Raw genomic sequence first — 23,734 nt, forward strand, 5'->3', positions numbered from 1 at the left:
TGAGGAGGAGAGAGATAGAAACATGGATATACTGACGTAGCCACACTCACAGACAGAAAACTAATTCCCTATATTTATTTAGTAAGTCAAAACTACCCTACCTTCCATGTAGTTATATAGTATACTACCAGTGCCCCGTGGTGAAGGGATTCCTCCTTCGCCATGGGTAATAAAATCTCGACCCTTTTAACACGATCACCACGTGCAAACTACAAATGACTCTAATTATTTTTTGGTATAATATTTCGCAGCAAGTAATTGGTCAATTGACAAATCAAAAGATGCGATGCGCTAAGTGTTGGGTTTTTCGGAAAATTATCACCTCCAGTTTGCTGACCGGCCTAGTTCCCCAGTTCCTCTAATAAGGGGATGGTGGACCCCACCCGGGTAGGGTGTTTGGGCATGGGTAGAGAGGTCATTTCAGCCCCCCTTTGTTAGAGGAACTGGGGAACTGGGCCGGTCAGCAAACTGGAGGTGATAAAGATCCGGGTTTTTCTGTAGCATGACATGGTGTGTAGCACATATCCAACGGATCAACGGCCCACACTGCTTGAACATGCAGCCCAACACCCTGCCCGTGTTGAAGACAGGTGGTTCCCTATTTGTAGGGCAGGAGAAGAACGAATTAAATAAACTTTTGACTATTGGGTGTGTGTGGCACTGCCTTCTTTTACCTAAACGTCATCCGTCCACGTAGACACGTAGCACGAGAGAAGAGAATCTGTGAGTCACTCCCACTTCCACTCTCAAGTCCCAATGGGATTCTCACCCTTCCATGGGCAAGGATTTTGCGCTCTGTTTACGTTGCGGAGTCCCCGAAGTACTGAAGACAAAGACTAGAAGAGAAAGCGTTATTCACTTCACGCAGTGAGGAAATCTGGAAAGATGGAGGAAGGCCAGATAGGCATAGTTCTCTCTCGAGCTTCTGAGCTTCGATTGAAGATCAATAACTGTATCGACAAAGCCAGGATTCGCGATGTTGATGGTGAAGCTGAAGATAATCACTTTCGTTACCTCGACGAAGACGGTGAAGCAGAAGATGAAGCCGATAGTCTTTCCAATATTCGCGATGCTCTCGAATCTCTCGAGGAGCAGCTTGTTTCCTTGCAGGTCATTTCACTTCTTTCTTCCTCTTTTTAAAAAAATTTTCTTTCTATGTCTAGTACGATGACTTTATTATTTACATTTTGGCTTCTTAGATTGTTATGTGAGTTTTAAGAAATTTTCTTGACAATTAGGGTTTTTTGACTTTTAGTAGAAGCCCTAAATCCTAGTTCTGCCCCCGGTTCCGTTAGTTAAACATTTTTGTTGTTTGTACTACCAATTCCGTCACGCTAGAAGTTATGTGAGCTGATTCAGTAGTTGTTCGGGTCTGTTTGAGTTTGCTTATTTTAGCTTGTGTTTGGTATGCATTCTCGGAATAAATTCTGGGTCTAGAACGCATACTGAAATCCAATTCTTCTTTATTTTCTCGCTTCAGAATGCATCTTAGACCTATATTCTATCCCAAGAATGCATACCAAACACGACCTTATTCTCTCTTTAGGAGTTATTTGCAGTGGAGATGGTTCAACTAAAGTTGGGAACTCGGCTTACATTTTCCTTTTCTTATACAACATGAATCATCCATGAACTTGCTAAATGTTTGGAAATCCTCATAATTTGGCTTATTCAGTATTTCTCTGTGACATAATTGTTAGGAAATGATGACTAAAATACAAAATAAAACACACACACACACACAAGCGACATGAGATTTATGTGGTTCAACAACAACAAAACACACACACACACACAAGCGACATGAGATTTACGTGATTCAACAACACTGTATTAATCACGGAGTGAGATCCAATCTTCCACTAGAGTACAATCTTGCAATTTGATTTCCAAACCCAAGCTCCTTTGTATTCCCTTCTCTCAATATATCCCTACAAAGATTCATCTCCTTCTTTCAGTTGTTCATACCCTCTCAAACCCCCAATTTAGATATTTAAAGTCCATTAGGAGTGGGCTACCCATCCAACCGTTGACTCAATTCCATCCAATAGTCTTGATAAAAGACAGAGAACCCAACAATGATTACTGTGAGCCGCTTCTGATCTTTGATTAAATTGGATCAGTGCAGATGCATGCTGTGTTTTCAGTTGGATGACTAAAAGCATTTCCTTGAAGAACGTGGTCAAACTTTCGTTACTTTCTTTAGATGCAAACTCATTGATAATAAGCTAGTGTTGACTTTAGAGATAGTCCCTTTAGGAATCCATAACTGATCGTATTGGTGCTGAACTTGGTTTTACTTTTAATTGTTGAGTTGCTATACTAGTTCTACTCATTTCAAACACTTTGGTAGACGTAAATGAAAAAGAGGTGGATGTGGAAACTGATGTGTCAGTGCACAATCAATGAAGTCATATACCTAGCTCTTTAAATATATTGCATAATTCTCTTTATCCTTCCATAAGGATTAAATCGAGAATCCTTTTTCTTCTTCTTCTTCTTCTTCTTCATTTTGTTGTTAATAGGCTAGTGGGTCTGTGTTACGTGTTAGTTATATATGTTGTAATGTATGGGCAGTTGCTGTATCGTGAGTGGGTTACACGTAATGGCATTGTTTTAGTTCCTAAGAGTAAGTTTGTGTTAGTATGGTTAGTACGAGAGTAGTGGAAGGAGTCAGTTATGGTCAGTTATGACTCATCATGGGTTAGTAGGGAATACGTGGAAAGAGTGTTAGGTGGACTTGTATTGAAGTAAATCATGTAGTAGTTGCTGTAGCAGCTGGCTCTTGAGGAGCCTTATTAAGTCATATGACAGAATGAATAGAGTATGAAGAATTCCCTGTAATTTCTCTTATGAAAACAGAGGCAGGCTTCCTCTTTTAAGCCGATTATCCCTTACAATCCCTCCTTAGGAATTGTGTTCTCTGTCCGGGAGTATGGTCGCTGCGCCAGCACGGGGTTCAATGGGAGCAAGGACAGAAGCATCAACAGGATGGGATTTCTGCCTTTCATGGGGGTGGGGCGGTCATTTCGCCCCACCTTGTGTCTGGGTGCAGGGGCCACTTTCCTGACAGGCTTCTTTTTCCCAATTTCTTAATATGTTTCTTTTGCATGTGCCAAGCTTTTCTCCCAGTTATGCCTGATAGTAAAGCACAGAATTATTTCAAGGGTTTCCTTGTTTAATAACTGGCATTTTATCTATTTGGAAAATCTGTAGTCTGATGCAATTCAATGGCTTATGAAGTTCCACAATGCAAAGTATTTGATTCTGGGGTGTTGCCAATGAGTTGGTCATTCTTCAGTTTGTAATGCAGTTATTTACCTGATCCTCTTAACTTGGATAAGGGGATAGAACTATGCTAGGGATTTGGACAGACTATAGGGTTGAACAGATGATGTAGAATAGGGATTAACAAGAACTGATAAGAATAGAGGCAAACAGATATAAGTTACTAAAAGAAACCCAGGAAAACTGAAAAAACAGGCGTAGGGATTTGACACAGAGTGAATAACTTAAAGGTGAATAGTCCGGTGGCGCTGAAACTTGGTTTGAAAATCCATAGGATCATCTGAGCACTTTAAGTGGAACTGTTTTCTCTGTTCTCCTGATTGGTATAGCTAGGCTAAATGGTGTTCTGGTCTGATTTTCCGGTTAAGCGAAATTTGAACAATAGCAGTTAAAAATGGTTTAAACAGAGAATATTGATTAGAATTGGAGGCAGGATAATACGAAATCAAAGAACAAAATAGGAACTGAAGCAGAAAGGAAAACCGAAGATAGATGGCAAACCAAAGTAGCAACAAAAGAGTGTAACCAAATCTAGAAAACATTGCAACGGAATGGATTAGGAAAGGGATTATTCCTGGCATGAAACAGCTTCTGAAACTCACAGAGAACTAGAGCTGAGCAGAACAAAAGGAAAGAATAAGTTAAAGCTCGGAATCCTCCCTAGTTTCAGAGGAATACACCTATCCACACAGTGGAAGAGAAAATTCTCAAAACTCAAATCCGTGTCCCCTAAATGCTGAGGGTACAAGTGTATTACAATGTTTCAAGACCACTTTAAAATAGAAACTTAATCCCCCAAACCCAACTCCTAAGTCTTTTAAGATCTAAAACAGAAAATAGAGAATCAAATTGACCTAAACTCTCCTAATTCCCTAAGAAAGGAGAAACAAAAACTGAGAAAGAGAGCTTAAGATATCCTATTTCTTCAAGAAACATAATATAGAAGCTAAAAGAAAATAGAAATTAGAATCTAGAACACTTGAATAAAATAAAATCTGTATTGCTGTTTCCTACCCATTAAAGAAGCCCATTGCAGTGATGGGAAAAGCTTGTGAGGCTATGAGAATTTATTACTTAGTGGCATACATGGGTAACATAAGTAGTTGAAAAGTCGATGTAAAGTTTCATAAAATTACAAGAGTGCCATATCATCTAATGGCATGTTCGTAGCTTGTCACTTCAAATTCATTTTTTAGGCTCTTCCATTGCTTGTTTGTGCCCTATCACGTGGACGTATCCATATTTGCCACTTGGCAATTTGGTGCCAGTCCAAACAACACCATCTCTTGTGTCATCTAGACAAGCTCTACAATGAAAAAAGCATTAGACTTATTTAAAAAAAAAAAAATTGAATCATGAGCCCAGTATATGCATAACCAACAATTTAAAATAGGTTGTCTTGGAGGTCAGATCTATGGTCAGCAATTCCGGTACAGATCAGCCATTCCCTACAGATATTAGTCGGATATGAGCCCGGTATTGGTTAGTGTCACCTAGAGCAGCCGGATCAATGATCAACGATCCGAATATGGATCGACTGATACGCCTGATCTGATCACGATCTTTTAGACCTTGTGTATAAGCCATCTCAATATGTTTTTCACTAAATGAGTCCTTTTTTGCACTGCGCCTGCATCAGTTTGTTACCTATGGAGATGCCAATGTTCTTAGCTACATTCCAACTTGAAAGCCTTAGAGGTTTTGCACTTTTGCTGCTCATGGGTTATGTCTCCTGTGGAATTTGCTTTAGTCTTAGGCTTAGGCTTTGGGTAGCAGAAGCTCAGGGTTGTGAGACCTCAAGGTTACGGATTTGGATGTCTCACATATCAGGTCAGAGTTGTAATGTGGGGTTAGAATTTATGGTTTACAGGGTTGATTGAGCAGAAAACTTTCTCTCTGAAGATAGATTCAGAATTGCAGAAGGGTTTCAAGGGCCATTGTTTGATGGGAAAGGGATTAGGAAGCAAACTGGGGGCTACCTCTTGGTGGTTTGAGTGGCTATACTGTTCAACTGGTCATTATTTGCTGATCTTGAACTTCACTTCCCATACACATTGATCAAAAAGTCTGAAGGATGTTGTAACTGGAGTGTTGAAATTAGATTAAATCAGTACATCCTTAGTGCAACTCAATATGAGATTCAGACTTGGGAACTGGGAAGATTGGACATGTTTAAGAGAAATTCATATTCAGTATAAAGAAGATAGCCCCTTTCCCAAAATGTCTTTGTGGATTGATATTATGGTTAGGATGGGGCTTGAAAATTGTTTGTTTCCTGGATGAGTGTTAGCTTCACAAATTTAATATAGTTTAATTGAAGTTTCCTTTGGTGCTTAAAAATGCATGTGGGTAAACCATGTGAATTTAAGATTTCAGGAGAGGACATTGATATTTTAGAAACCTTGGCAAATGGTTTTGAAATTGTGAGAAACCTCGGGGAAGGTGATATTCAACTGGATAGGGATCTTACTTTGGGTTGTCATGTGATTTTATGGAGCAGATCAAACCTGATTTAGGAGCCTAAGGAGTTGTAGAATTTTGGTTTTAAAGATCAATATTGGATTGGTTGGATCATCTGATCTGGATCAGTATTGAAAAGGCTCAATCCTATCTATTATAGACAACGGATCTGCTAAGCCACTTTGTTTATTAGTCTTTCCTTCTTGGGTTTGCTGATATTGGGGGCTTAGATGGGTTTGGGAGAAGTTTAAAGGTCTAAGGAAGATCTTTAGGTGTGGGGGGAGGGGGGGAATGAAGATTGTGATGGGAAGGATAAGCCGAGGACACCTGATCTTCATGGAATCTGCATAGTAGTCTTGAATAATCCAGCATGAGTGATAATAGCAGAAAGTTGATTGCGGGAGGAGCTATGTGACCTGGCTATGGCATTCTGCACTTCCAAATGATCTGTCTGAATGGCTACAGCTCATCCAGGTCAGATAGATCAGGATGTTGCTGTAGTCAATGACCCAGCATTTGCAAGGAAATTTGAATGTCTGATTTCCCTCTGGGATGCTACTAATTGTGCTTCTCCCCCCCCCCCCCCCCCCCAAAAAAAAAGAAAAAAAAAGAGGTTTTTAACTGATGCCCCCCCTGAAAATGCCCATTTGTCCAAATGCACCCTACAACTTTTCTAATTGCAAACTCCCCCTACTTTCAAAACAGTGTAGCACTTTAGTCCAGTCCATTAATTTGGGACATTAGACGTTCGTTTCAGGGAATCTAATGACTAAAATATCCTTCTAATAAAAACCCACCAAAATGAAAGAATAAAATGACCAAATTGCCCTCAAATTCCCAAAAATCGTTTAGGGTTTGAAACTGAAAATTTTTTCCCCAAATCAACAGAGCAAAGGACTACCACATGAGCAAATACAAATCGACCAATTAGGAAAAGACCACCAAAATGACATTATTTTCAAATGGCCGTTCTTGAAATCGTTGCAGTTCATAATCCGACAAAGACCCACCAGCATAGGAACGAATCTACGACAACTACAGAATCTAAGAAGTCGAATATAGCATGAAGTCAGTTTCAAGAACTACAAATACAATATCTGCTGCCTCAACTGTAATTTTAACCAAAAAGTATAAAAACCACTGGAATACGTAAGGTAGAGAAATCAACAAGAACAGAATTTACATAAATCTTGGAAGAACTGTGAAAATTATTTTCAATACCCATCACACCAAGAAGGAATCTAGTTTACAAAACAGAGAAATGTAGTTTTCTAATCGACCCAGAAACCAACAACTTGAAATCCCAAACAGTCGACCAGAGATAGCAGAATAAGTAGTTGAAACATACCTGCAACCTAGAGAAAAAAGAGATTCCTTCACCGAGCCTACCATGATTTGATGGAATATGTTGGAGTAATCACTTCAGAAATGCATTGATTCTCAAGGTCTTCCTCGCCTACTTCACGGCTTCAATTTCAAAAGTGCTCCATTCCATGAGGAAAGACGAAAAAAAAAATTAAATGATAGTAATAATAAGAAGAAACTAACTTGACTCAAGAAGATAGATACTTTCACGGCTTGGAAAGCAGAGGTTTGGAAGAAATTGTTGCAGTTGCTTTCGCTACCTTTAAAAAAAATTCCAGTTTCAATTGTGTTTTCCTTTAAACCCTAACTGATTTGGGGAAAAAAATTTCAGTTTCAAACCCTAAACTATTTGGGGAAGATGAGGGCAATTTGGTCATTTTATTCTTTACTTTTGGTGGGTTTTATTAGAAGGGCATTTTGGTCATTAGATTCCCTGAAACTAATGTCTAACGTCCCAAATTAACGGACTGGACTAAAGTGCTACACTGTTTTGAAAGTAGGGGGAGTTTGCAATTAGAAAAATTGTAGGGGTGCATTCGGACAAATGGGCATTTTCAGGGGGGCATTTGCTACCCCCCCCCCCAAAAAAAAATAAAAAATAAAAAATAAAAAATAAATAAAATTTTGGAACATAACTGGCTGGTCCTGGGGCAAGCATCTGATCAAAGCTGCTTGTTACTAGGCATCTACAATGAACACCTTGTTCCAATGGGCCCCAGCAATTGATGATTTGGTTGATGAGCTTGCTAAAAGGGGAGCTAAGAGAACATCTAGTTACTCTGGGCCGAAGACAATTACTTGCTCAGTTTTTCGGTGCCTTGCCAGTAGAGTGCAGGCTCCCAGGAGGTCATGGGTTCGACTCACTTGTCTTCACCTTGAGCCTTTAAGGCACCCCTTCCCCCTCCCCCCCTCTTCCCCTTCTTGTAGTTGTAGTCAAAGTCCCATTGGGCAAGATAGGTAGGTAGACCCCCCCCCCCCAAAAAAAAAAAAGAAGTTACATTGGGCCTTCATTACCAGTGATCACAGAATTCACAGGACTAGTTGATGCGATCGTGGGGTCAAAAAACCCTGTTGGGTTCGCTATGGGACTACCCAAATGCGAAATACCCAAGTTGAAGGAACGAGTGGCAAATCTGTAATTTATCACTAGTTCTCAAAGGGCAGTGGCAAACTTTTAATAAACCAGAATTAGAAAGGGCTATTGGGTAACTCAATAGGAAGGGATACAAGTGGGGATTATATTTATTAACTAGGGGTAGACTTGGAAGTAATGCAAAAAGGAGGATATTATGAGATAAGAAAGATAGTGAGGGACATTACGGGTAGTTGAATGAATAAAATTATGAAACAGAAGAAATCGTGGGGGAAAGAGTGTTGTCTTCAACCTCACGACTTCTCAGCCATATACAAAACCAGAAACCAGCGGAGAATGGACTTTTCCATGTGGTTGAGAGAACTCTCTCAACTTTGATCCAATTGACCCAGGATTTTAGGGCTTGAATTGCTACTCTTAACCCTCTGAAAATCCAGCATTAGCAGTCCCAACAGGTAAGGGAAATAAAGGATAAAATATGCAGCAACCAAACCTGGTGGTGCAATGGAAACCAGCTCTGAAATCTGATATGTATCTCACAATCCACATAACTGGTAGGTACCAAATTACATCCGCATAAACGCCTCAAGTTAAGTAACACATATATTAAGTTTCATGAAGAGACGATGAGATCTGGTAGCATTCGACCTATTCTACATTTCTACTTGGGATGTGGGTAATCACTCAGAAACAGAAAAACAGAGAAGTCGATGGCAACACAGCAAGAAGATGGAAGAAGAATAAAGGAGAATAAGAATGGGAGGGAAAAGTTCTAAGAAGAATGAAAGGTGAAGAACACTCCAATAGGCCACCAGCCTCACACCACACAACCGTGAGACAAAAAAAAAAAGAAAGGGTAAGTGCATGAGGCTCCTGCCACTGCGGGGTCTGGGGAGGTCATAATGTACGCAGCCTTACCCTTGCTACAACCGTGAGACTATCTTAAACTCAAATTTTCATTCTTCAAATCTGAAATCATTGGTAGATACAAGCAACCTATAAATAAGAAATGTCTCCCACAATTCTAAAACAGAAATAGAAGTAATATTAGACTAGTAAACTACCACTCCTACGTATCCAACTTCGTACCAAAATAAAACAAAATAAATTAATTAAAAATTACATGTTATCCTAATATAGAAATAAAACTCTAATTATCCTACTGGATTCAAATCTCAATTCGGGCCCGGTTCTCAGTTGGGGTTCTCAAACAGGTTCGGCCTGGTCCAAGGAAGTGCTCCTGCATCACTAGCTTTCTTGATTCTTCCCTATGCATACATGATGCTAGTGTTCCATGGTAGCTGGGTAAAGCAGAAGTTTGATCACTGTCATTGGTGAATTCATGGCTTTCCTTGTACTTCTGCTTAAATAAAATTTCATTATTAAAAAAAAGTAAAATAAAATATAGCAGCAAAAAAGTTGTTTCTGGTCCATTGTTTGAATGGGCCATTCCTTTGATGGTTGCCTATCCCACCTAAGCAGGCTTCCTTTGTCTGTACCAGTCTGTACCAACTTCTAGATCATATGTTGAGAGAGTGATTCTAGATGTGGGCTCCTTGGGTAAAGCATGGGGTGGGATGGCCCTCTACCTCCTACAGTTGCTGCAGGACTTGGGTTATTCCTTGTAATCTATCTGAATATTTCCAGGTTTAGATGTTGAATTTATGTAAAAATATTATTCTTTTATTTGGGGGGGAGGGGTGTGAGGTGTTAGATTTTTGTCTTTTTCAAGGTGGTATAGTGGGTGAAAGCATTACTGCGCCTTAGGTTCTGTATTTTCTTAGGATATTGAGGTGTTGTATACTGCATTTTTCCTTAAAAATCAGTGACATTGTTTTAAATATAGCCATGTCTATACTGCGGCTAAATCAGAATACCTTTCATCTCCCCCCCCCCCCCCCACTCCTACCTAGATAAAATTTAATTGATAATTTTCACTGCTGAGTTTCAAGGAACTTGCAGCTTCACTTGACCATTGTGATTACGACTTCTGTCAATTTAGCTTAAAATAGTGACAGTTTGGATTGAATAATCAGATAGCTGTGGAGCCTGATAGGATGATGTTGGAACTATTATGAATCTTTCCATCATATCTTCTCTGGATTTTGTGATTGTTCTTTTTTTGTTCCCAGCCTAATGCTTATTATATTGACATTATTTCTTTCTTCTAACATTTCCAATTTAAATTCGAGCTGTTAAGTGAGGGCTACAACAATGTACGTCAACACACAACACCCCCCACACATGCAGGCTCACACAGTCACACACACACACACACACACATATATCCACACACAGCTTTGCATGTGACACTATCACGTGGCACCCAAGGGACACAAAGCGTAGGGGCTCAACAACACATAACACAAACCCCTTGCACTTACCAGGGATCGAACGCCCGACCTCCTAGCGCTGATAACATGTTACAACCATTTATCCCTTGAGCTGTTGAGTAAGGGTTACAACAATGTATATCTACATACGACAACATAAATCTTGTGAAGGACGGAAATGCTTTATGAGAAAAAACTTGTGAACTTCTTAGGGCCAATGTAGGAACCTAGATCTACTTGGAAGTGTTAACTTTCTTACGGAATTCAAACATTTACTGATTATTCTAGGAAGCTTACCTCTTATGCCTATTCATAAAGTTTTTTTTCAATTCAATTTATTGGTACTTGCATAGAAATTTCTGCATCTATATGCCTAGTTAATTTCTTTGAGTGATCATGAGATGTCAAAAAGTGACTTGAAAAAGCATATTCCTTCATTATTTGTTCAGTGCCCCTGACAGTTTCTCTTTTCATGTTCAGGCTTTGCAGCAACAACAACGATATGAAAAGGAAGCAACACTAGCAGAGATTGATCACAGTCGTGAGGTTTTACTCAAGAAGCTCAAGGAGTACAAAGGAGAGGACCTAGAAGTGATTCATGAGGCCAATGCCTTTGCTAGTGAGCCAGTTGAGCAGAATGATGATCTCCTTCTTCCTCCCTATCCAAGCCGACCTCCGGATCCTTTGGTCTTCAACAATGGTTATCCGTCACACAACCCTTCTACAAGGAAGTTTGCTCGAAATGGGGTCATCACCGGTGAGTCCATTCCTGAGGCTAAGGGTATGGGTGAGGTGGATGGAAATCAAACTCAAAAACCTCTAAGAAGCTCACCAACAGGGTTGAAACTTGTTTTTAGTTTGGCAGCCAAGACAGCCCTTACTATTGTTGGCGTGATATCTGTTCTAAACTTGGCTGGCTTTGAGCCAAGGCTTACGAGGAGGAGCACCCAGGTCAAGGTTCTGGATCTGTTGCCAAGGCGAGCAATAGAGGACAATAGAAATGAGATTCAGTGCCCACCTGGGAAAGTTCTGGTTATGGAAGATGGGGAACCAAGATGCCTTGTGAAAGAAAGGATTGAAATTCCATTTGAGTCGGTTGTCATGACACCAAATGTAAATTATGGTTGTGGATGAGAAGGTACATTTGTTTTTAACCCTCTTGTAAATCTTCTGTTTGACCCTTTGTAGTTGGAACTGGACAAGTACAGAGCATCTCTTCTGCCGTTTTTTTTTTTTTTTTCCAAAACCTATGTTGTTTACTGTCCGTGGTCTTGAGCAATAAAGATGTGGCAAAATCAGGGAGGCCTAACCATTTGCTCCTAGAGCCAGTAGTAATTGCTTGATCTTCTGTTCATATGTGAATATGTGATGTCGCTTATTTAGTTGATATAAAAAATATTCTTAAAGAGTTTATTGTTATTATTTTTTTTTGGGGGGGGGGGGGGGTGGGTGCATTTGAGTATTATCTAATAATAGGTGCTGTAAGGTTTGATGCTTGCATGTTTTTTTGTACTACATCCGAAAACCTAAATTTCAGGACTAGATCATCTAATAGACCTTGGCCTGGTGTCCCAGTTGCAGGTTGGTTCTTAGTAGTGTACTGAGGTTTGCTTTCATGGACAGGATTGATCTGCCCTTCCTGCGTGGACTACGGCCAATTTTCTTTTGCGTATGTAGGGGACCTGGTGCAGCATAGGTATAAAAACCTGTGTAACCAGCCCACAGGTTATGGACCCAAATTGTAAACCTATGAAGGGTTAAGGTTGATAACAAGCACAAGCTTCCAACCCAGGTACCTGCAACAGTGGAGCTGAGTTTGTTGAAGTATTGAAATCAGTAAGCCATCAAAAGGTTCTGCGACAAGGGCAACAATTGGGATTGCGACTAATTTTATGGTGGAGCTGCACCAAGAAAGCTGATTGTGGACCTACTTTCAGCTAAAGACTATTATCATAAGTGGCTGTGGCGTCTTCTGGATATTCTATTACAATATACAACAGTTAAGTCTCTTGGGTTTTCTGTCAGTAGTTTTTTTTTTTTTTTTTTTGAGAGCTTTTGTTACATGTCAATGTAATTGGGAGGCGCACACCATCGCAGCCTGGGTATTTAGGAAGCAAGAAGTGAGCAGTGAATGTGCAATCCCCCTGGTTGGTTAGGTATGGTGGTTGAGATTTTTTTAATATGGTTTTAGACTTTTCTGTTTCCATTATCAAATAATATTTTGGTGATATCCCCGTCTGACTACGATCTCTTGCCCATATATATTCCTTTGAAAAGATTGTGTAATGTGAAAAGAATAGGCGGTTTTCAAATCATGAATTCAAGGGGTTTTTTCTTTTCAAATGCCCCCCCTCCCTCAAATTGCCCTTACATGCAAATGCGCCCTTGAACTTTCACTATTTCCAAATGCATATCTACTTTCCAAACTTTTTGTAACACTAGTCTAGTTCGTTAGTCTGAGATGGTGGAAGTTAGTTTCAAGGAATCTAATGATCAAAATACCCTTATGATAAAAACCCACCAATATTAAAGAGTCAAGTGATCAAATTGTCATTTTTTTCAAATCGTTTAGGATTTGAAACTGAAAATCAAATAAAACATACTATCATCAAAAAAACAGAGGGGAAAATTGTTCCTGGGGTTTTAACCTTTTTTTCTTAGAACAATCCTTTGCACCATTAGCCCATGCTTTATTTTCTGCAAAGAATGGTTTTAAGAAAAAAGGGTTAAACCTTAAAACCCTAGGAACAACTTTTCCCTTATTTTTGAATAATTTTATATTTTATTCGATTTCCAATTTCAAACCCTAAACGATTTAGAAAAGATGAGGGCAATTTGATCATTTTACTCTTTAATTTTGGTGGTTTTTTATTATAAAGGTATTTTAGTTATTAGATTTCCTAAAACTATCGGCTACCATCTCATAATAACAAATTGGACTAGAGTGTTTCAAAGTTTGAAAAATATGGATGCACTTGAAAATAATGAAAATTTAGGAATACATTTATACGTAAAGGCAATTTGAGAGGGGGCATTTGGCAAAAACCCAAGATTCAATAGAGCATCAGGGATGGATATTAGCATGCAGTATGAAGTAGAGCATAAAAGAGCAGTTTTGAAATCACTTCAGTTCGTTTACCAATGAAAAAAAAAAAAAACCTCAGTTCCATGATCCATGATGCAACGCAAAGGAGGCTTGACAGAGGAAACGAGTCACACATGTAGAGGGTGGCGGATCTAGATCCTCCACTGCCGAGCTGCTCGGCAGGACCGTGCTGTCTAGACATGGTGCTGTGTGCAATGACTGTTTTACCCTCACTCGGGCAAGACGCTTGGGCAGGGGTAAGGCGGACATTGTGCGCAACACCGTGTCTGGATAGTACGGTCCTGTCGGGCAGCTCGGCAGTAGAAGATCCAAATTGAGAGGGTGGCACGCCAAAATTTGCTGTTTCTTTTCGTTGCTAATGACACAATCATGTGGGGGTGATGATTATAAAAATTTATTTTTTTTATGTTTGAAAACTCCCACTACAACCAACCAAACCAAATCTAAATGTTTATAATGCTTGACTTGCTGACATGAGTCCCACTCCCGAGCTCCAGAGTTTCTCTTCTCCCACAGATTTCTCTGTCAGATGGGGATGAGGTGGACCCCACCAACAACTTGATCTCCCACCAGTTAGTTTACGTTTAAGAGAATAATTTTGATTTAAAAAATCTCAAATTCAAGATCTTCTGTTACACGGATTTTCTGCACATAGGTTCAGAGCCAGAGTGTCAGACCGATTATTCCAAGAGCACTCATCCATAAACCAGTTACAAATACAAATAGCATAAAGAAATGTAATCAACGTTTATTAGAAAAAGCAACCACAAAGATTTGGGATCAAAAACAGTTAACGGCGACCATTGAATAAGTCTCTTCAGCTTGAGTTGGATTAAAGGCACAAAATATATTTGCACTGTCACTATCTTCGAATAAAATATAGAGTTGAACATAGTAAAATAAGAAATTGAAAGATTTCAATGAAATTGTTCATTTGAAAATTTCCCAACAAGTTAATCATAGGTTCTTTTTTCCATCGGAACAATAGGGCCGTTATGCTCATTAATAAACTTATTGAAGAGATGAAATATTATCAAGATATATCTTTTTAATCAGAGACTGAATCGATCATGAGAATAATAATTCCATTAGTAATGAGGATTCGGAAATCACACATTGATTAATCAAAGAGAGATTCAACAATTAAAAGAAAGATCTTTTATATATATGGGGCGCTATTCTCTATGCCGCAACGCAGGCTGCACCCAGGCACATGAAGGTGGGCGCAATGACCACCTTGCCCCCTGAGTGGCAGGCCCATGTGCCTGGTGCAACCTGCGCTGTGGCACAGAGAACATTCTTGGTATATATATATATAGAAGAAAAAACTATATTCCATTACTGACGGTCTTCTTGCCGTTAGATTAGGACTAACCATATAAGACCCTTGATTTAATTAAGAGAATAAAACAAGACCAATTCAATTAAATAATTAACCGGTTATCATGGAATTAAGGTTTATCCTAAAAACTGATTTAATAAGGCCAAGATTCTCTCCCATAAATTTATATTTAAGGCAATAAACTGATTTTTTTTCTTCCAAAAAAAAAAAAAAAAAAAGCAATAAAAAACCTCTCTCTCTTCTCCATGGCTCTTGCATTTTTTTCAAAATCTTTCAAAATCCTTTCAAATCCTTCCACGATCCTTGCTATTTTTTTTTATTTTTTTTTTTGAATTTTTATATTAAAGAGGTTTAGAGAATATTCATTAATTCCTGTCTCTATCGCTGTTAGATATTTTTTTTGTGGTAACAATCGCTGTTAGATATTGACCATAGAGGATCTGAATTGGCTCTTGGATGACTTGAAAGGCTGAAAGGTTCTCTTTAATTATGATTGGAACTTTGTAATAGCCTGCTAATTAGTAAGTATCTCACAGATCGATCACCATTCTCCAGAGGATCGGAAAACCTGCAAGTCAAGTAATTACTACTGTTGCTTATTCCAAATGGCTTTCAGTGAAGAGCAGGAGGCTCTAGTTGTCAAGTCATGGGCTGTTATGAAACCGAATGCTGGAGAGTTGGGTATGAAAATGTTCTTGAGGTAAAATCACTCCCTCCTAAAATCTCTCTTGTTCATCAATGTGGGAGATGATCATAATTTTTGTCCCTCAAATCGTAACGGCTTTATACAGATGTTGTTGTTGTTGATGGATTTATGTGTTGGTGAGTTGCAGGATCTTTGAGATAGCACCAGTTGCGAAGACCCTGTTTTCATTCTTGAAAGATGCAGAGGGTCCTCTTGAACATAATCAAAAGCTCAAAACCCATTCCGTCGCCGTCTTTGTCATGGTTCATCTCTCTCTCTCTCTCTCTCTCTCTCTGTGCTATTGTTGCTTCCGTTTTCTTTCTGTCGCTTGGTACAGTTGCTGCTGAGTACACCTTGTGCACAACATGACCTCAAAACCTATTGAGATCACATAATTTCAAGCGTAGGAATGGATTTCTGCCAAGGGTTCGTGTTACTCTGTAACACTGCACTGCATTTTTTTCAATCAATTTTGCAACAATTCTCATCTGTCTCTCCTGTCCTTCTTCTTAATTTCCTGTCAATGTTTGAACATTCTCAATTAATAATTTTAGGTTATAATAGGTTCCTTCTACACTGTGTTTTCCTTGAAACAAATGAAAGGAACGATTCCTTTCTTTCTTTAACTTTGAATAACTCATTCCAATGGAAGACCACACCAACCTTTAAGACAAGACAAGAGCTAGTTAGTTGATAAACAAAATTATTAAAGCCCTGTTTTTTTTGGGTAAAAGGAAACTCTTTAAGGTCCTGTTTGTTTGATGAAAATTGTGGAACAGAAATAGAGGGGTCGGATAATTGTAGGATTTTTCATTAAATTCTAAAAAAAAAAAAAAGTATTTAGTAAATAACTGAGGTAAAAAACTAAACAGACAAAGATCCATGTATTAGAGAAACATACCTACTTATCCCACCCCACACTTCTTCAAAGTCTCACCATTTTAGGTAGAATTTTGGGGAAATGAAAGGGAAATTAATGCCTTTTATTATAGTGGTTTTCTCTTCAGCCCAACCAAACAAATTTTGTTCCTTTTTTGTTCTTAGGATGAAGTAATGTTTTTTTGCAGGCATGTGAATCAGCGGTGCAACTAAGGAAGTCCGGAAAGCCAACGGCGAGAGAGTCAAGTATAACCAAACTCGCCGCTACCCACATCAAATCCGGAGTGGTTGATGCACATTTCGAGGTAATTAAAGATTAATCCTATCACATAATTCATAATTCAACCCACCCTGATTAGTTCCCTTAGCTTACAGATATGTTGTGTGCCATTGTAAGTTGTAACCTTCAATGTAGTAAAAATTATTGCTCATTAAAGAAGGGTTTGGTTGTATTTATTGTAGGTAGTGAAGACTGCACTGTTAGAAACTATAAAAGATGCAGTTCCAGAGATGTGGTCACCAGAGATGCAGGGCGCATGGGGAGAAGCTTATGATGAGCTTGCAACAGCTATAAAGAAAGAAATGAAGCCCTCCACTTAGAAGTATGAGAGATTGATTTCTCACTAATGTCAATGTCTCCTTCAATTCACACCTCTAATCAAATAAGCTAAGGAAGGACAAAATGCTTAAACGAGTTCAGATTTTTATTATGGCTGTATCCTTCTTACTATAAACCAAATGTTTGTGTGTTATTCTACTTGATAATGATAAAGGTAGCTACGGGCTGTTTTGGTTCTATTTCAATTTTATGGGTTTATTTTGATCTCGGAAACTGTTTTGTTTGACTTTTGCACCTTATTTTAGTGAAATAGAAATCAAATGAAAGAGAAATTCTGAAATAGGTTAGAAGCACTTTCAATTACTACTGTTGAATTGTCTGAAAGCCGGGTCCGAAAGCTACAAAGATATGGCTCACAACAAAGCCATATCACGTGAGTCACCTCGCACTCAACAATCAAACGTATGCGCCCCGACCTTTACTTGTTTCAGTTGTTAAGAGAATTTTCAATAAACTAGTGAGCCTAGCTTGTCTCGCTTGCTTCTATTTGACCAAGGATATTATTTTGAATCAAGCCTGTGTGCCTGTTTGCTCGCCTACTCTTTGCGCGCTCTTTAATGAGCACGTGTTGTAATGTTTTGATTCTAGGATTAAGAATGTAAAATCACAAAGTATTATAACAAATAGTGTAAATATCGTCCCTCTCCCCTCTAAGTATCCATAATATCAAACCACTTCCCTATGTTTTGAATAATGATAATGCCCTCCACTATTTTTGAAAGATTCTGTCAACCGTACCTAAGTGGCTAATGATGTTAAATACAGTCCAAAAGATGATATTACTCTTTAATTGGAGTTAAAAAAAGGCTTCTAGAGGCATTTATGACCGTACATGGGCTGTGTAAGATCATTACAAAATATATATATATAGGTGATTGGGTTATCTAGCTAGGTCCTCTCTGAAGTTGCAAATAGTTTTTGTCATAAAATTACCCAAGGAAAAAATGACCTTAAAGTAGTTTGGAGGTATTTTTTTGGGAAAATTACTTGGACACCGCTTGTACTATGGTCATTTTGCTTACGATTACCAACGTTTGAAACAATTACTTGACACCCCCCGAAACCTGACAGTGTGAGTCTGCTAGTAGTGTTTAAATGGAAATGTCCATTTTATCCTTATGAGCTATTTAACTTAAACTTATGAAGTTAAATGACCAACTTACCCTCCTTCTCCTCCTTCTCCTTCTTCTCCTTCTTTCTTCTTTAACTTTTTCTTTTTCTTTTTCCTGCAACTACAGTTCAGCTGCAGAGGGAGGACCGAACCTCACCACCGGCACCATCAACGCATGATGGGTACATCGGGAGGGATTCTCGGTTTCTCACCCTCTCTGTTCTTCTTTTTCTCTTTTTTTTTTTGTTCAATCGGTGGAACCCTAGAAGGAGTAGAGGTGGAGTAATAATCTCAGTTCATCTCACAGCAATAATCCACTTATGCAGCAATAATCTCAGTCCATTTGTAGGGGTCAAAATTTTCAATCAGTGGAACCCAACAGTCGATTTGTAAAGGTCAATCGATGTACACTATTTGCAGCAATAATCTCAGAATAGACAAAATCAAACTGCCATACTATCTTTAGCCTGTGATACCAGATACTTCAAGCTCAAATAATCCACTTATGCTGTTGGTAATGGGGAACTAATCTAGAAGCATCCCAATTGAATGATAATGAAATAATATTCTTCAAAATCATAACCATGAGGGCAGCGAAAATACTTAATCGGAAATCAAATTTTTACCTCTATGAACAGAGGAATAGGCAGCGGGATCTCAAATTAAATTTTTTTTTTGGTACTTGAATCGGCCATGAAAGAGATTTATTAGGGTTTAAATCTGAAATCGATTAAGGGTTTTGGGTTTTCTTGATTTGAAATTTGTTTAAGAAAAGAGATTTTTTTTTTTTTTCTGAAATCGATGAGGGTTTGAATATGAAATTGGGTTGTAGGAAGGAGGAAGAGGGTAAAAGGGTCACTTCACTACCCTTTAAGGGTAGTTTAGGTATTACAAAAAATTTAACCGATGACATCATCACTAAACTAACGGATAGGACTTGAAAGAAATGGTAAACTGCAGGGGGTGTTCAAGTAATTGTTTCAAACGTTGGGGAGACTAAGTAATTAGGCCATAGTATAGGAGGTGTCCAAATAGTTTTCTCTATTTTTTTCTAATAATTTTTGGGGCAATTAGTATCACTATCCTACACTTAACCTATATTTACTAAAACTACCATACCTTAAACTTCTTTTCTAATATTCTCATGCTTTTAAACTTTTACATCTCCTTCTACCTTCATGTCTTTAAATACCCGGCCAGATTGCCCTTCCTTTTCACCTAGTAACCTGCTAATCATTTCTCAGGGCTGTATGGGGGAGCATGGGCCACGTGAACAGGCCAACATTCTTGGACCCTGGTCTTCTACAGAGCCACGGGCAGAGCGGCCTAAGCGGCGCACATACAGGTCGCCATGCAATGACCGCATTGCCCTTGCCTAAGCACCTTGCCCGAGCGAGGGTAAGATGATCATTGCAGGACGCCCTGTTTGTGCCCCGCTCAGGCCGCTCTCGGCAGGGTACCGTAGACGATCTCAATTGAACATTCTTCTTTCCTTTCTTGGGTTTTTTTTATAAAAAAAATTAGAGATTAATTATGAGATTTTTACATAAATTGGGATCTAAGCCTCCAACCTAGATCCGTGTGTTGGCGATAACCTGCATGCTTCTCTCTAAAACCAAAACCAAAACCAAAACCAAAACCAAAACCATGCTGCGATTCCTATGTGCTAAAGGCAGCCGCACCCGGCTTTCCAAAACTATACACACAAGATAATATTACAAGTAAACGCTACCTAAACACACAATATAATATTATAAGGATCTCGGCGGCTCGCGACCATTCTTCTTGTACCATCTGAAATGGCTCTTGGAAGACATGAAAGGCTGTAAGGTTCTCACTTTCCTTTAGTGTGTCTCCTTAAAATTAACATTTCTTTCTCTTCTTCAGATCGAGTTCAGACTTCAGAATAGTCTTTTTTTTTTAATGAAGTTCAGAGAACATTCAGTAAACCTGTTTGTATCGCCGTCAGATATGACTATAGGGGATCTGAATTTGGCTCTTGGATGACCTGAAAGGTTGAATTTAAGTTTCTCTTTAAATATGATTGGAACTTTGTAATTAGTAAGTATCTCACTGATCGATTTCCATTATCCAAAGGAAAATCTCTGCAAGTCAAGTAACTACTGTTGTTGGCTTGTTGCTTATATATTCCAAATTAATGGATGTTCTGAGTAGAAGCCACGCCTGCAATACTGCTGCTTCAAACATCACCAAGATTTGTGTCCAACAAAAGTTAGTCCCAAGATATGGGCTGAATCAGCAACCAACGAGACTTTCATGGATCAACAACAACAACAACAACAACAACAGGGATGAAGAAGGATCAAGGTTGTTCCAGCTTTTCTGTAAAAAAACAACTCTCACCAGACTTAATAAAGGGGTGGAGAAGAATGGAAGGTTTATTAGAGTAAGAGCTTTCAGTGAAGAGCAGGAGGCTCTAGTTGTCAAGTCATGGGCTGCCATGAAACCCAAAGCTGGAGATTTGAGTATGCAAATGTTCTTGAGGTAATTAATTTGACCAGATCACCACTCTAATTTCTGCTGTCTTATGATGGAACAGAGTAGATAGTATTTTGCTTTGATAGCTCAAAGCCGTGCTTCTTTTCTTAATTTTCTTTGACACCAAAGGGGAATTCAATGTGGGGTGTTTGTTGTGATTTCTCTTGTTGATCAATGAGAGAGATAGATGATCATATTTCTGTTGATGGATTTATTGTGTTGGTGAGTTGCAGGGTCTTTGAGATAGCACCAACTGCGAAGAAGCTGTTTTCATTCTTGAAAGATGCAGAGGATGGTCCTCTTGAACATAATCCAAAGCTCAAAGCCCATGCCATCCCCGTCTTTGTCATGGTTCATCTCTCTCTTTCTCGTATTCTTGCTTCCTTTTTCTTTCTCTCGCTTGCTACAGTTGCTGCTTATGAAATGACCATACCCCTCTCCTCCTGTTTTTGGGTGTTTTTGCTGGGCTGGACCCTCAGCCCCCGCCACGGCTAGAAGAGAGCCAGATCCAGGAAAATAAGAGAGAAGAATATTTGCAGTGGCATGGTCCCATCCGTTAGAGGATGCAAAGTTGTGACCTTAAAACCTTTTGAGATCACATATTTCAACCTTAGGAATGGATTTCTGCGAAGGGTTCGTGTTACTCTGTAGCACTGCACTGCATTTTTTCAATCAATTTTGCAACAATTCTCATCTGTCTCTCTTGTCATTCTTCTTTCCTGTCAATCCTACAATGTTTGAACATTCTCAATTAACAATTTTAGGTTATAGGTTCCTTCTGCAATGTGTTTCCCTCGAAACAAATGAAAGGAGTGATTCCTTTCTTCCGCTTTGAATAACTCATTCCAATGGAAGGAAGACCAGATCTTCCTATTCCTTGCAAGAAGAATTGGCAAAATGGGTTAATAGAGCTTGTGTATGCTGAGGTTCTTATCCAATTCTAAAGCCCAATGTGGAATTGTTGTGTGTTCATTTTAGTTTCTCATCAGTGCTGATCACTTTCTACTGCTTCCTTCCTGCATTTGCAGCAAAATTGCCATTGTATTGGCATTTGATGGACACACTTTCCTTTCCTCTTCACACAAAGTAGATTCTTCAAAAGGAACTACTAGGCAATCCCAATATCTGTTACAACTGACTGGCCTAACTCACACCGACCTTTAAGACAGGGCTAGAGTTGATAAACAAAATTATTAAAGCCCTGTTTATTGGTAGAAGGAAACTCATTTAGGTCTGATGAAAATTGTGGAGCAGGAATAAAGAGGACAGATAATTGTAGAATTTTTCATAAAATTCTAAAATAGATAAGTGTTTGGTTACCTGAGGTAAAAAAAAAAAACTAAGCAAACAAAGATCCATGAATTAAAGGAACATGTCTACTTACGTGGCAAGCTATTTATCTCCCACCTCACAGTTCTTCGAAGTCTCACCATTTTAAGTAGAATTTTGGGAAAAAGAAATGGGAATGCCTTTATTATAGTGGAACCTAATTAAAACTTTATTACGCATTGGATTTTTTCTGCAGCCCAAGCAGTTTTTGTTCCTTTTTTGTTCTCAGGATGAAGTAATGTTTTTTGCAGGCATGTGAATCAGCGGTGCAACTAAGGAAGGCCGGGAAGCCAACGGCGAGAAAGTCAAGTATGACCGATCTCGGCGCTGCCCACTTCAAATACGGAATCGTTGATGAACATTTTGAGGTAATTAAAGATTAATCCTATGACATAATTCATAATTCAACCCTGAATAGTTCCCTTAGTTTATATAGGTTATGCTATTGTAAGTTGTAACCTTCAATGTAGTAAAAATTATTGCTCATTAAAATAGGGTTTGGTTGTATTTATTGTAGGTATTGAGGTTCGCCCTCTTAGAAACTATAAAAGAAGCAGTTCCAGAGATGTGGTCACCAGAGATGAAGGGCGCATGGGGAGAAGCTTATGATGAGCTTGTAGCAGCTATAAAGAGAGAAATGAAGCCCTCCACTTGAGAAATTGATTTCTCAATAATGTCTCTCCTTCACACCTCTAATCAAATAAGCTCGGGAAGGACAAAATGCTTATCTGGAAAAGCCCCTAAGTTTAATCTCTTTATGAATTTGGCATTAATAAATGAATATGATAATTAATGTATTGGGAATAATTCCACATTGGAAAATCCTAGGACCTAGGATATGATATCATATATTAGTGAGTCTCTCCACCTAATAACGTGAGCTATAACTCTACAAGCAAATAGCTTGTAGTGATAAAGATTATGAAAATAACTGAAGGAAATGATGGAACAAACTGATGGTCGAAGGTGAAAGCTGAAGAGGACGCATTGAAGCAGACACAGCCCGATGCGAAAAGACCGCCGGCCAGTTAGCGTTCTTTCTCCCATGAATAAATGAGGAAAACAGTGAATTTGAGGCTAATAACAAAATGACATACTGCGCTTAGCTTAGATGTGCCTTAAAAATAAAGCTTTTCTAGAATTTGTCAATCTGGCTCAAGAAAAATCAGCCAATGACTCACTCTACTTTTCTTTCTAACTTTTTCTCGGTTTCATCTCTATCCTCCACTTTTTTCTCCTCTTTCCCCTCCCTATAGTTCTAGCCGTTGGCTGTGAGGGTTGCTCCCTCTGTTAATTCTTGCTCCTCTTTGGGGCCATGAATCAAACCCAGGCCTTTTAGGATCAGTCACCTCCACCCTTAGTCTACCATGTTCTTTCTTTTCCTCCTACTTACCTTTCATTTTCAATTTTATCTCATTTCACTTGCTTTCACACAGCTGGCCCTGTACATTTCTAGATCATTGATGTTAGTCATGTCCCCTAAAACCCTCTCTGTGCGGTGACGTCGTCTACCTTCCTCTGCGCATATATCTCCTTGCAAAAATGAAGATTCATCTTCAGGACTAAGTTCTGGAACAACAATGTTCATGCTGGGAGGAGACCTGTGCACCAAGAACGAAGAACCG

General features: G+C 38.9%; 2 protein-coding genes across 2 annotated transcripts; both read left to right on the forward strand.

Moving 5' to 3' along the window:
- Nucleotides 1-798: 798 nt before the first annotated feature.
- Nucleotides 799-22,803, forward strand: LOC122659013. The gene is made up of 11 exons (XM_043854179.1): nucleotides 799-1,110; nucleotides 11,020-11,672; nucleotides 15,604-15,687; nucleotides 15,821-15,935; nucleotides 16,740-16,856; nucleotides 17,014-17,083; nucleotides 18,409-18,463; nucleotides 20,457-20,786; nucleotides 21,014-21,131; nucleotides 22,361-22,477; nucleotides 22,627-22,803. The coding sequence occupies exons 1-11, from the start codon at nucleotides 886-888 to the stop codon at nucleotides 22,762-22,764; spliced, it is 2,022 nt and encodes a 673-aa protein (XP_043710114.1). The 5' UTR covers nucleotides 799-885; the 3' UTR covers nucleotides 22,765-22,803.
- Nucleotides 15,593-17,181, forward strand: LOC122658387 (hemoglobin-2). Its single transcript, XM_043853319.1, has 4 exons — nucleotides 15,593-15,687; nucleotides 15,821-15,935; nucleotides 16,740-16,856; nucleotides 17,014-17,181. Exons 1-4 carry the CDS (start codon nucleotides 15,593-15,595, stop codon nucleotides 17,149-17,151), a joined length of 465 nt encoding a protein of 154 aa, XP_043709254.1. The 3' UTR covers nucleotides 17,152-17,181.
- Nucleotides 22,804-23,734: the final 931 nt, after the last annotated feature.

This window comes from Telopea speciosissima, chromosome 4 (assembly GCF_018873765.1).
Source record: "Telopea speciosissima isolate NSW1024214 ecotype Mountain lineage chromosome 4, Tspe_v1, whole genome shotgun sequence".
Lineage (NCBI taxonomy): Eukaryota > Viridiplantae > Streptophyta > Magnoliopsida > Proteales > Proteaceae > Telopea > Telopea speciosissima.

Bases quoted from the DNA above. Each gene is read 5' to 3' on its own strand.
- LOC122659013 (XM_043854179.1), top strand. From the start codon at position 886: ATGGAGGAAGGCCAGATAGGCATAGTTCTCTCTCGAGCTTCTGAGCTT. The intron at 17,084-18,408 runs GCGCATGGGGAG...CTGCAACTACAG, and splicing joins GTGGTCACCAGAGATGCAGG to TTCAGCTGCAGAGGGAGGAC. The intron at 20,787-21,013 runs GTAATTAATTTG...GGTGAGTTGCAG, and splicing joins AGTATGCAAATGTTCTTGAG to GGTCTTTGAGATAGCACCAA.
- LOC122658387 (XM_043853319.1), top strand. From the start codon at position 15,593: ATGGCTTTCAGTGAAGAGCAGGAGGCTCTAGTTGTCAAGTCATGGGCT. The intron at 15,936-16,739 runs GTTCATCTCTCT...GTTTTTTTGCAG, and splicing joins CCGTCGCCGTCTTTGTCATG to GCATGTGAATCAGCGGTGCA. The intron at 16,857-17,013 runs GTAATTAAAGAT...TATTTATTGTAG, and splicing joins TGGTTGATGCACATTTCGAG to GTAGTGAAGACTGCACTGTT.